Source organism: Acanthochromis polyacanthus, chromosome 4 (genome assembly GCF_021347895.1).
Source record: "Acanthochromis polyacanthus isolate Apoly-LR-REF ecotype Palm Island chromosome 4, KAUST_Apoly_ChrSc, whole genome shotgun sequence".
NCBI classification, from domain to species: domain Eukaryota; kingdom Metazoa; phylum Chordata; class Actinopteri; family Pomacentridae; genus Acanthochromis; species Acanthochromis polyacanthus.
Window position 1 is genome coordinate 40538182 of NC_067116.1, and position 12882 is coordinate 40551063.

The following is a 12882-nucleotide window of genomic DNA, read 5'->3' on the forward strand; positions in this document are numbered from 1 at the left end:
GCGGGGCCACGACTGACTGACGAGCCCAGCGGCCAATCAGAACCCGATGATGTCCTTAAGGTCGGCCTCTCTGTGCTTTCACTTTACTGTTTTGACGTCGGTACCTGCGATATCAATGAGCCTGATTTAATGAACAAATTAATAGACCCCTTGTTAATTGTTTGCTTATATCGATTCTGATTTATTCAGTGCAAACGGTCTGTTCTGATGAAGTGTTTTCAGAATCAGAATCAGCTTTATACACCAAATATGTGTGCACATAAAAGGAATTTGACTCCAGTTTTCCTTTGCTCTTAAAATATTTACACAAAAACACATACATATAAATTAAAGCAAGTTTAACAAAAAACAGTAATGTTAAAGTACTTTGTGCAGCTATTTGTGTAAAAATGAACCAAAGTTTAAAGCAAATTATGCAGATATTGATGATACCGGAATAAATACACTTTATATGCATGAAGTAAAACATTTAATACATTTTAACAATATAAGGAAATTCAGATAAGAAATGATGTATAAGAAAAAAATATATTGTGCATGTCTTACATCATCTTCAAAATATGGAACTCTGAAAAGAGTTTCTTTACTTTTTGTTGTTCATTTTATTTTATTTCCTTTTATTTATTTACATTGAAATGAAGCTTCGTTCGTCTAAATAAAAATTGACTGAGTATAGATTTTATTAGGTATATTTGACTATTATTTTTGACACATCTCCCTTAATTATCAACTAAAAAATAGAAAAAATAATTAGGTCTGGCCAAATCAGAACCAAAATAAAGACATGTGAGTTGCATGTGATGAAAACAAGCCTTGTCAAAAAGCAAACAAATTATTTCAGATTTTCTCAACCCTGAATATGTCGAGTACCTCAAAAGGGAATTGTTACTTGTCAGGAAAATTCACAGAAGAATTGAGGATTTGTGGTGAATCAAGGTTTCTCTCTGTCTGTTTTTTTGGTTGACCAGTGGAGTGCGTTAAAATAATACTTAAACGCTTTATTTTGCTCCCCTTCTTCTTCTTTTTTCAATTTTTACAGATGGTACTAATTTTAGTAGGTATATTTAACCAGTATATGGTGAAGCATCTTCCATAAATTTTGGCAATAAGTTGTAAAAATAAATAAATAAATAGGTTTTTGCCACATCAGAACCAAAATATTAAAAAGTAATTGGATAAAATAAGTCCTGTAATTTAGCAAACAATATTTTTTTTTCAAATAACAAAAAAACTCAAGCTTGTGTAGGTTTAAGTCCTCACAAATGGATTATTTATGACCGAGAAAATTCCTAAAATTAATAAAGAAAATGAGTCTGCAGTTTGAAAAAATAATAATAAAAAAGCAGTCACTCTTGGATTCATAAAGTATTCTGAAATTATTAAATGACGCCACAGACTTTTATTTTGCTGCCAGTCGTCGCCCCTTACCATGAGTTTGCGGTAATACCACCTTAAAAGCAGCTCGCCCTGCAGGGGCTGGTCTCGTCCCTCCAGTGGTGGAACTTGTTGTGAGTGTTTTTTCAGTTGGAGAGGAATGGCAGAAATGAGCAGAGCCTCGGTCCGGGTCGCATGTTGCTCCTTCAGCCGGTTTTAATGTTGAAGGGGACGCAGGATTCAAGCTTCAGCTGCTGCACAAACTTTGAACCTCAGTAAGACTTTCTGTGCTTGTTTGTTTGTCACACTCCCGATGTGTTTACTGGTGACGACTTCCACAGGATATGCGGCAGACCTCCATTGAAGTACCGGTAGTCCCTGTAGCATTTTTATAATTAACTGTCAGCAGTTCAGGGTGGATGTAGTGTTATTTTTAACATTTTTAAAGGTCACTGCGGCCTCTGGTAATGATAACAGGTGACGATGCCATGAATGACCCCATTTATGCCTGGAAATACTACAGACAAGTCTCAGCCTGCACTATTTACAGTAAAACTATGTAAATTTGCATAATTGTACAGTGTTTCCATCAAATGCTCCGAGGCTGTCATTACATAAAGTTACATTTCAGATCCTGATCCTGTACTTGGAGGTGAAGGGTGAAGGAAAAAAGGTTGAGCAATTCTTCAAACTACAAACAGATTATTTAAAGCTCATTTTCAGGTCTTATGCTGCAATTTAACAGCAGTTTTCAGAGTTGTAGTGGACAAATTGTAGACTTAGTGACCTTAAAAATGTTAGATATGCGAGGTATTAATCAGATTTGACTTTGAATTCCTTTCAAAAGTTTGGGGTCACCCAGACAATTTCAGGTTTTCCATGAAAACTCACACTTTTATTCATGTGCTAACATAATTGCACAAGGGTTTTCTAATCATCAATGAGCCTTTCAACACCATCAGCTAACACAATGTAACAACACAGGAGTGATGGTTGCTGGAAATGTTCCTCTGTACCCCTATGGAGATATTCCATTAAAAATCAGCAGTTTCCAGCTAGAATAGTCACTTACCAATGTCTACACTGTATTTCTGATTGATTCAGTGTTATCTTCATTGATAAAAACTGCTCTTCTTTCAAAAATAAGGACATTTCTAAGTGACCTCAAACCTTTGAACAGTAATGTATGTGCTGTACATTTATGTGAATGTTTATTTGAATTACACAACAATGAAAGAAAACTTCGCTGTGATGTGATATATTTAGTTTTCATTTCAATATTGCTGCACCAGGGACGCAAATTGAAGCATCCAGTGTTTTGATTTATCTGTAACTTATTTTTCAGTCTTTCCATATAGTTGTGAGTTATGACGACAGAGCAGAAAGATGTCGACGCCACGCTGGACCCTCTGTTCATCCAGGAGAGCGGGGAAGCGTACAGAAACCCCACCGAAGTGCAGATGAGTCAAATCGTGCTGCCCTGCCACGCAAACCACTGCGGGGAGCTGAGTGCCGGACAGCTGCTCAAGTGGATGGACTCCACGGCCTGCTTATCGGGTAGGACAGGCTCAGAAATGTCTCACGTTTGCAGTTGGTTATCCAAAGCAACTCGTGACAAATCCCCATTGAATCCACAAACAAAAACTCCGTGGTTGCTTTCAACAACGTAAACCCAGCTTTATGGCAAGTTGTTCATGATGTAAAATAACTGCACATGCACCATGGTTGGAACATGAGCCAGAATACAGACATATGCATGGTAAGAATTCAGTACTGATCAAATATATGCAAGTCTTTGTTTTGTAATCACATCACAGCTCCATACATTCCTTGATCTACTAAAGTTCACGCACAGATATGCGCGTTCACTTTCACCTCGCTTCACGGCAAATTTCACACAGATTTATAACCCACATCTCTGAAGTTTCTGCAGTAAACCATTAGGATAGAATAGATTAGAATATATCTTTATTGTTATTGCAGGGAAATGAGTCTGTCTTTTAGTGCATAATTAATCTAATCTAATGCGTGCACAGATAGCAAGAAAAACACTAGTAGAGCGCAGTACTCTGCCAAGGCTGTTCATATGGCATTGTCAGAAATGCAGCCTATTTTTTTGCAGAAATGCAGCATCTTTTATTATTTATTGATGATCAGAAATCATGGCAACATAGAATGTAGCCATTTAATATGGATGTACCCACAAACAAAATGGCTTTGCGCTGAGCACAGATGTGCGTTATGCATGTGTACGTTATGTACGGATACCGAATCGCGTGATCTAAATATGTAGCAGGTGGCAGAAATTGATGGGACTTGGAAACACCCCACAATTTAATCAACTGTTCCTTGTATCATTTCCGACGGATACGTCCCGATAAATTTGCAGCGGTCGATTTGTTGTAGGATGGCAGTCATGTGATCATCAGCAGGAAGTTCACTTGTTGTCATGGTTACAGTGACACTGTGCCGCTATCTCACAATGATGCAGAAATCTTTAACAAATCCGTGAATCCAGACTATAAGCCACAGCACTGCCAAAATCTAAAGAGGTGGTCCATGTGTCATTTCTGACCTTCCCTGAAGATTTCATCCAAATCCGTTATTTTTATTTTGAGTAATGCTGTGCACAGACAAACGTACACCGATCATCACATAACTCTGCTGCATTTCTTGGCGGAGTAATTAGTAGGTGCTCAGGTCCAGAAAGTTGTTTTTTCAGATGCTTTTCCAGCATGTAGATCTACAAAGACGCCAGCTTTTCAGTGCTTTGCCAAAGTGCTCAAAGTCCAAGAGCAAAAAGAGCGGAATAGACCCATCTTTAAGTTTCTGCAACTAACAAGTGCATGTAGAAACAGCTGAAAATGTAATCTAAGATTTGCAGTTATTTCATTGTACACTGCATTTCAGTTATCACAGTTGTTTACCTGATTTAGTCTTGGCCTTAATTAGTTCTGTCCTCAGGTTTGACCCCTGAAGATGTACCTTGACACTCAGCTGTGATTGTGTTATCTACAGCCATAAAAATCGCTTTAGTTCAAACTGGGGCAAGCTGTTGTTTGTGTGCTCCTCATTTGTGCAGCAATAGTGGGCCAAAGGCAAACCTCAGACATGCTAGATCAAATTTGACCCTTTTCATATTCAAATACTTCAACATGCCAAGAAAAGATAACACAAATGTATTGATAAATTTTGCTGTTGCACAAAAGAAAAATGTAAATCAGGTTTGATGTTTTCTGTTTGATACATTTTTCCTGTATACTTTCACATTTAAACATATTTACAGGTTTACTGTGCTTGTTTTGCAGATAAATTGTGATGAACTACCTAACCTTTCTTTGTGTAATCTCTCCTGTCCCAGCTGAGAGACATGCAGGTTGTTCATGCATCACTGCATCGGTGGATGACATCAATTTTGAACACACTATTGGGTGAAGTATTAACCTTTGTGTTGCTCTGTTAAGGTGTAACATTAACTGAGTATTGTATGCAAAGACAATAAGGGAAAGAGGGGTGATTTTTCTTTGGCTAACATGAAGACAACTTTCACCAAAGCTTGATGGATAAATGCTACTAAAGTCTCTTTTTTTCTTCCAAAAAACAGTTTATGTATGAAATAAATGCATCTATTGAAAAGCTGTAAGCGTTTTAAAACCGTTCTCGGTGCTTCATGAGAATGTTGGGAATATTTGTTTCATTACTAAACAATAAAATGTACACATTGATGCCTAAACTTGTCTTGGTGTTGACTGAGCATTATGTCTCATGCTGTGTTGGGTATAATCACTGCTGCATGTTGACAGTAAAGAGAAGATCTGTGTGTGTCTCCTGCAGGGTGGGGAAGGTGGTCAACATCATAGCGAAGGTCAACAGGGCCTTTACATCCAGTATGGAGGTTGGTGGATGTTGTTTTGTGATTCCTGCATAGTGAATCTTGACATATTTCCAGGAAGAATGTATTAAATGTGGTGATTCTTTTCATTTCAGGTGGGAATACTGGTGACATGTGAGGACCTTTACACTGACAGGCAGTGGAAGGTTTGCCACGCCTTCGCCACCTTTGTTGCCAGACGAACTGAAGCTGGGAAGGTAAGGTGAAGGCACCAAAATACGGGAAGAAATGCATTTTAGCAAAGCTGCTTCCACATATTCTGGGTTCGTGTGCGCTTTGTGCTCACAGGTCCAGCTGAAGCAGGTGATTCCTCACACACAAATGGAGCAGATGGAGTACAGCCTGGCAGCCGAGCGGAGGAGGATGAGGCTCATCCACGCTGAGATTATCACAGACCTACTGAGCAGCAGCACGGCTCAGCTGGGTACACAGAGACGAGGCTTCACAGCACACAGCTCTTGAAGATCAGATTGATTGAAGCTCCTTGTTTTTGTTGCTCTGTCGCCAGGAGAGTGTCAGGAGTATCAGGACGCTGTGCCAGCCGAGCGGACACGAGTTGAGAGCGTGGAGCTGGTGCTGCCGCCTCACGCCAACCACCAAGTCAGCACGTTTGGGGGCCAGATCATGGCCTGGATGGAGAATGTGGCGACAATCGCAGCATGGTGTGCAAACAGCATTTACATGTTCACAGATTAAATAGCAATTAATAAAGCTTTAAAGGCAGTTTAATGCCAAGAGGAAGATGAGAAGATTGATACCGTATCTCTGCTGTAAACATGAAGCAATAGCGAGCAAACATTTAGTGTAGCTTTACATAAAGACTGGAAATTATGGAACCATTTTTCAATTGTTATAACGTTGCTCTCATCAAACATTATGTTGTATTTGAATACCAATAATGATCTTAGATTCACTATTAGGTTACCAGCAATCCTTCAAAAAGCAAAGTACTAGCAGCAAAATTGTGGGTAATTTGCAGCAAAGACATCAGTTTGCTAAACACGTTGCCAGTGTTGGTCACTGTTGGTGAACTTCCAGCAACATTCCACCAATACTTAAAACTTTGCCACTACTTACAAACACATTCACTGTTGGTTTGCCTCCACAGTTTGCCAAAAGTGCAAAGCTTCTATTAACCTTCTGGTCACTAGTATGCCAGTAGTGGCAAACATTTGTGTTTTTTGTTTTCCATAAGTAGCGTTTCAGGCATTATGTTGCCACACATTTCCAGCAAGATCTTAACTTCATATGCAAATTACAGTAAGGGTGCACCTCTGACTCACTTTGTAGAGAACCTTTTGCAGGTTTGCAGCAAGTTTGCAGCAAATTCACATTTTAGGGAGTTTTTATAATCTGTTCAGAGTGATTTTCTTAGAACTTTCACGGTGGTTAGCAGTGTTGCCTCACAAGTACCAGGTTGTGGATTTGTGGGTTTGGTCGGATGTTCTCCTCGTGCCTCCATTAATTTCCTCTGACCTGCTCTCACAGTCCAGAGACATGCGTGGTAGGTTAAATGGTGATTCCAAGTTGACCACAAGTATGGCGATGAACACGAATATCTCTCTGTGTTTGCTCTGTGATACACTGATAACCAGCACTGTGTCTTGGCTAGTGTCACTGGGATACTATCCAACCTCCTCCGGGACCTTCTGAAGGTTATAAAAGGGTTAGCTAATGGATAAAGTTTTCCACAAAGTGAGCCAGAAATCTACTGCAAGTTTTTCACAAGAATAATTTGCAAATGAAAAGATGACCTTGATGCAAACCTGCAGCCACTTTGCCAAAGCTGCACCACTGCTGTCTCCCAGAAACCTGGAAAACTGTAAATATCATTTTTGCCATTAATGCTATCTATGGAAAACACAAACTGACTGACTGATTTGAACCTGTTAGCAGGAGTTTAAGCCCAGAGACTCCAGGAAGCGTGAGCGCTAACTGACTGTTGGCTGTGGCTTCGTGTTGACCACACAGCTATGCGACTGTTGTCAATCTTCTCATCTTATTCTCAGAAAGACAGTGAATAAGTAAGTCTCCAAAAGATAACACTGTGTTCCTTGTATTCTAAGAAAAAAATGACACCAAACAAGCATGCTGCTGTTTTCTCACTATATTATGACCTAGTCGCTTGTGCAACGCTCATCCGACCCTGAGGACCATCGACATGTTCCATTTCCGAGGCCCGTCTCACATTGGAGACCGACTGGTGGTGAAAGCTATTGTTAACAATGCCTTCAAGCACAGGTGAGCCTCCACAGTATCACAAAAGAAATCCACTAGGATACTAACGTTCATGATGTAGAAGTGTATCTGTGCATGTCTTTCTGTGAACCAACATGTGCGTATGTGGTGTGTTCCAGCATGGAGGTGGGAGTGTGTGCTGAGGCCTACCAGGGTGGAGAGCCTCTGCGCCATATAAATAGTGCCTTTATGACCTTTGAGGTGCTGGACAGTGACAGGAAACCACGCACGTTGCCACGACTACGACCTGAGCCTGTGGTTAGTATCTAAGTGCACTATTTTTGCCTTTTCAGAGGCCAGAGAGTGCAAAAATACACTTTAAAGCTTTTCCAATAAAGTTCACGTAAGATAAGTCTTTTTTTTTTGAGGATTTCAGTGTCTGATTTTTTCCATTTTTTTACAGGATGGAAAAAGACGTTATCAAGAAGCTATTGCCAGGAAGAAGATTCGTCTTGACAGGTGAGTTTCTTCCATTAAACCATCAGGGAGAGTTATTTATTGATTATCAATGGGCTGATGTTGGTTTATTGCAGATATGTTTCCCATTTTGGAGCCCCTCAGAAATGTTTTCCTTTGAAGCAAAATGATGATCATCAAACCCACACGCAGCATTAACCATTACAAAAGCAACCAATTTGCTGAAAAACATATGTTCATATATAAAAATACAATTATCCAATCTTATGTAGCATAAAGCACTGGATGCAGCATTAAAACTGTGTCATTATTGCACTGTTTTCCTAGTGTCGTGCAACAGAATTCACTGTCCACAACAGTTTGCTGCAGCAAATGACTTGGCAGAGCAACATATCACAGCTTTGCAGACTTTGCTTCAGAGTCTGTCAAGCATAAAAACTTCATTGTTCGACTGTAAAACACCCTGCCTCCAGTATAATCTTCTGAGCAAAAGTGTTCAGGTTGGTTGGGTCTGTCTTTGGCGCCTGATGGTTCATTATACCACTGCTCTGCTTCATGTTTACAGGAAATACATTATCACCTGCAAACAAACTGAAGTGCCCTTGTCTGTACCCTGGGACCCCAGTAACCAGGTATTTTGTTGTTTTCTTTTAACGGAGGCACACAAACCTAGCAAAGCTGATGAGATATCCTCACTATATTAAAGTTTATGAGTTCAGTCGATCCTTTGTTTTTTTTCAGATGTACCTGAGCTACAACAACGTATCGGCACTGAAACTAATGGATACCAGGAACAACTGGGTATTAACTTCTGAGAAAAATAAGGTCAGCATTGTTTGTGTTTCTTACCGGGATATAGCTCGCTAAATAGTTGCAGCTGTTAGGGTTTCCTGCGTGCATTTGGGTTTGTATTATTTTGAACTGGTGAGCCAGTTCAGTCACAGTGGGGTGCTCAAAATGTGGGCCATGTTGATTTAATGAAGTTGTATAATAATGCAGAAGATGTCACAAAGCTTGGACATTATAAGAGCCATTCTTAAAATGTGTAAAATTACGGCATCTATCATCTCCTGTGCAACCAAATCTGACATGCACATGTTTAACACCTGGATTGAATCGTATTTGTAGATACTGAACCTCCTGTTTGTGGTTTTCTTTCATCCCTAGGTCAGACTGTACACGCTGGAGGAAAACCACATGCTGTGTTTTAAGGTGGAAATGTACGTCAGCGTCCCCGCAGAGCAGACATTCCACCTACTGTCAGATCTGAGGAGGAGAAAGGAGTGGGATCGGCATTATGAGTCAGTAACACGCACATATTTGGCATTTGGCATCATCTGACTCAGTGCACCTTACAGCAGAATGAGCCTAAATTCCTCCAGAGTGTTATATTATTAGGTAAAGTTTGATCCAATGTTATTTCCATCTAGTTTCTACCATGCAAGCAATGCGGCTTTATTAAAAATAATGTTGGTTCATTGGTCAAACAGTTGAATTGAATCCCAAGAAATAATCTAACCTACAATGATAAGCATTGATTTATCGTGAATTTTGTGTTAGATGTTTATAACAAATTTGAACTTTTTCTGCATTTGTGTTTTCATTGGGATTATTATTAAACTTTTTAATAAAAAAATTACCTGACCAAAATGATTTATATCTATTGAAGCAACCTCACAGTACACTTAGCATTTTGTAATGGAGCAAAAGCAGATAAGAACAATGTGGCCCTTTGATGGCATATGGTGAAAAAAACACCCATTTATCTGAGCTGTATATCAAATACAACTGAGTTCAGTGATGCTATGCTACGCGCTACATCTCTAGAATCTGTTGTATGTTTCTTACATGTTGATTACTGTGCTTTAACTGCAGGGAGTGTGATCTGATCAACCAGGCGGACGAGGACGACACCCTTTATCGTGTAGCTACACCTTCCATCAAAAAAGGAGGCAAAGGGCAGGACTTTATCTTGCTGGCGTCTAGAAGGAAACCGTGTGATTCCAGGTGCTGTGAGGTTAACTCGCTTTGGGGTCATTCCAGCTCAAATCATCACATTTTCAAAACATCAACCATCTCTGATTTTGTAACGTTTTTACAGCATAAAATCTACATATTTTTAAAGATATTTTTGGTATTTTTAGCTTGATATAATTAATGAAGGCTTTCCGAGACTTCTTTTTTTTTTAATTGGCCTGTTGACAGACTTTCAACTCGTTTTTCTTGCATTGAAATTTGATGCTATGTTTGACAATAATTCAGGAAAGGGAAAAGCCTGATTTTTTTTTTTAAATTTCTCATCTTGTTATTGATGCAAAATCTACAATACTGAGCAACCAAATCAAATTGTCTCTGATTATAGGTTAGTTAAAATATGAAAAAATGGAAAAATAATTGTGAAAAATCCCATCCTTGAGCTCAAATTAACCAAAAAAAAATAAAAATCACCATGCAAAAGTCAACTAGCAATATTTTCTGAAAATGACAAATGCCTCTATTTAGAAAAATTATGATTTTTTTTCTGTTCTAATTGGATTAGGTTATCTAGCAGTATTGCTGTTTCTGTGGTACAGCTTGTAATACCTACTCAGTCACTTCTGAGGATTCAACTGAAACACGTTTCTATTTTGCTTGTGGCCAAGTATTTCATATTAAAAACTATTCTTTATGTTTTATTTTGTGTCATTGTGGCATCCAACTGCATGTAGTTCAGAAAATATTACAATTTGACTTCTGCAGTATCTTTTTTTTGTTAATGTAATGATGAAGCTTTACATGACTGCTTCAGTTTTTCTTCATATTTCAACTCATCCATAATCAGAGGTTATTTATTAAATCTACTTCTCCAATATGTAAATTCTGAATCACTGACATGATGGAGAATAACAAAAAGAATTTCTAGCTTATATCTTTAATAAGTCCTGAGATATTGTCCTCCCAATATATCCTCAAATTTCGATGTGCGAAACAACGTACTGAAAGTGGGTTGCCGTGTAATTGTTAAAAATCCACGATATACCAGCCAATTTCCTGGATAACATTGTCACTATTCATGATTTGAGATGGAATAACCCTTTTAGATTTTGCAGCTTTCTTTATTCTAACAGTACCTCTTATGCTCTTTGGTTTCTTTTCCTTCCTTATGCCATGCTGTATGCAGCCATGTATGCGTTGCATTACAATCCTGCTGCTTGCTTTTTCATTAAATCTCCTGATTCTATCCACTTCTGTCCCTCTCAGCGACCCGTATCTGATCGCTCTGCGTTCTGTCACTTTGCCCACTCACCCGCCCACTGAGGACTACACCAGGGGAGAGGTGCTCTGTGCTGGCTTCGCCATCTGGGAGGAGTCCAGCACGCTCACCAAGGTTGGCCAAATGAGAGGGACTCGCCATCACGCGCTACTTTTAGCTGCACTGCATGTCACACCAGCACTCGCAACTATTCACACCTGCAGGACTCAGGCAAAGAAATACATCACTTCTGTGTTTTTCCTTTCAGATCACCTACTACAACCAGGCTACACCGGGCGTCCTCCCCTACATCTCCACAGACATCGCTGGACTCTCCTCAGGCTTCTACAGCGGTTTTTCTGCCTGCAGCCAATTCCTGGAGGCCAACAAGGACAGTCCGGCTGCTCGGCCGCCTTCTGCATCCTACAACAGTCCTACCACTCTGTACCTGCAAGAGGAAATGTAGCATCAATAGGAACGTATAGCGTCACCTCGCGGTTTTCATCTTGTGTTGTGGAGGAGGTTTGCACTAATTGAATGTAACTGTGCAATTGTGAGATTACACAGAGCAATGGATTTGTAATTTCAGAGGTTATTTTTTTAAAGAACTTGCCCCTTGTTTGCAGCAGGGAGATTAACAGGTATGCAGGAAGCACAATGTTTCTGAGGCGCTCTTGGATTTTAAGCCTCTTAAGTTTTATTAGAGCTGATATATTATGGAAAACCTTCTGTGCAATACTAGTTTATAGAGAAATGGATCATGTTTTGATACATAATTTGAAATATTTAATACGACTTTTGTCTTGAGATGTCTTTAATGATATTGCCAGTATTTCAATAAACTAAAATGAGGATAAAACTACTTTTAAGCTGAGATGTTTGAACCTTTTTTTGTAGTTAATATTGTGTCACCTTGAATAAAATCTAAACTATTTGACTAAACATTAAAATAAAAGAACTCTAATGTGTATATTTACTGTATAATGATGGTGTTTGTTTTGGGATGATTATGTTTAGTTTTGCAGAAATTTACTTGAACTGATTGTATAGTATTTGGACATTGAATGGCCAGAAATCTTTCATGAGAAACTGTCTTGATCTGACTGAAAGAATAAACACAATAGACCAGTGGATTATGCTCATTTGGGCTGTCATGTTGGTGCTCACTCTCCCCCTCTTCTGCATTCCCACCATTCCTTACTCATTTTTTGTGAAGAAAAAAGCAAAGCAAAACACAGCTTGCAGTTGTATCCCACTGCAACGTGTGATTTCAGTGTTGTAAGAGATGCAGAAGGCCAGCAGAGGAGAGACAAAAAGAATTGAACAGTCTGGTGTAAGCTTTTTCTGGCTGCCTTAGAGGTTTAAAGAAGTTAGTAGGTGTGATTGCTTTCCAGGTGTTGCGTTTGCTCCACAGCCATCTCGTTATGCTTCCCAGGCAGCAAAATACGGAGGAAAGGATAGTGGCAGAAGGCATTTATGTCAAAAAAGGTTGCATTTTAATGAAGTAATGTGCAGTTCCTTATGAAGGCCTAAGTCGGTAAAGCAAACTGCCACCGGAGAGCCTTCAGCACTGCACAATCTCAAGCCATCCTCTTTTTCATACTCCTTTTCTGTAGTATAAATGGAGTGAACCTCTGCCAGACATCCTAACCTGTCTGTCCCTGCTGGCTCTTAATGCTGTAATGAGAACAACCCTCCATCTTCTCCCAGAATATGTGCTCCCCGTGGT

At 39.4% G+C, this 12882-nt stretch overlaps 1 protein-coding gene across 1 annotated transcript; it reads left to right on the forward strand.

The window, feature by feature from the left end:
- The first annotated feature begins 70 nt into the window (after positions 1–70).
- Positions 71–12286, forward strand: acot11b (acyl-CoA thioesterase 11b). Its single transcript, XM_022216666.2, has 16 exons — positions 71–1649; positions 2720–2931; positions 4736–4805; positions 5209–5269; positions 5362–5463; positions 5555–5690; positions 5775–5928; positions 7388–7507; positions 7624–7762; positions 7908–7963; positions 8487–8553; positions 8663–8746; positions 9089–9222; positions 9797–9928; positions 11162–11288; positions 11422–12286. The coding sequence occupies exons 2-16, from the start codon at positions 2742–2744 to the stop codon at positions 11617–11619; spliced, it is 1770 nt and encodes a 589-aa protein (XP_022072358.2). The 5' UTR covers positions 71–1649; positions 2720–2741; the 3' UTR covers positions 11620–12286.
- Positions 12287–12882: the final 596 nt, after the last annotated feature.

Excerpts from the sequence above, each read along its gene's own strand:
- acot11b (XM_022216666.2), top strand. The coding sequence starts at position 2,742 with ATGACGACAGAGCAGAAAGATGTCGACGCCACGCTGGACCCTCTGTTC. Across the intron at positions 5,691-5,774 it reads CAGCAGCACGGCTCAGCTGG|GAGAGTGTCAGGAGTATCAG; the intron begins GTACACAGAGAC and ends CTCTGTCGCCAG. Across the intron at positions 7,508-7,623 it reads AACAATGCCTTCAAGCACAG|CATGGAGGTGGGAGTGTGTG; the intron begins GTGAGCCTCCAC and ends GGTGTGTTCCAG.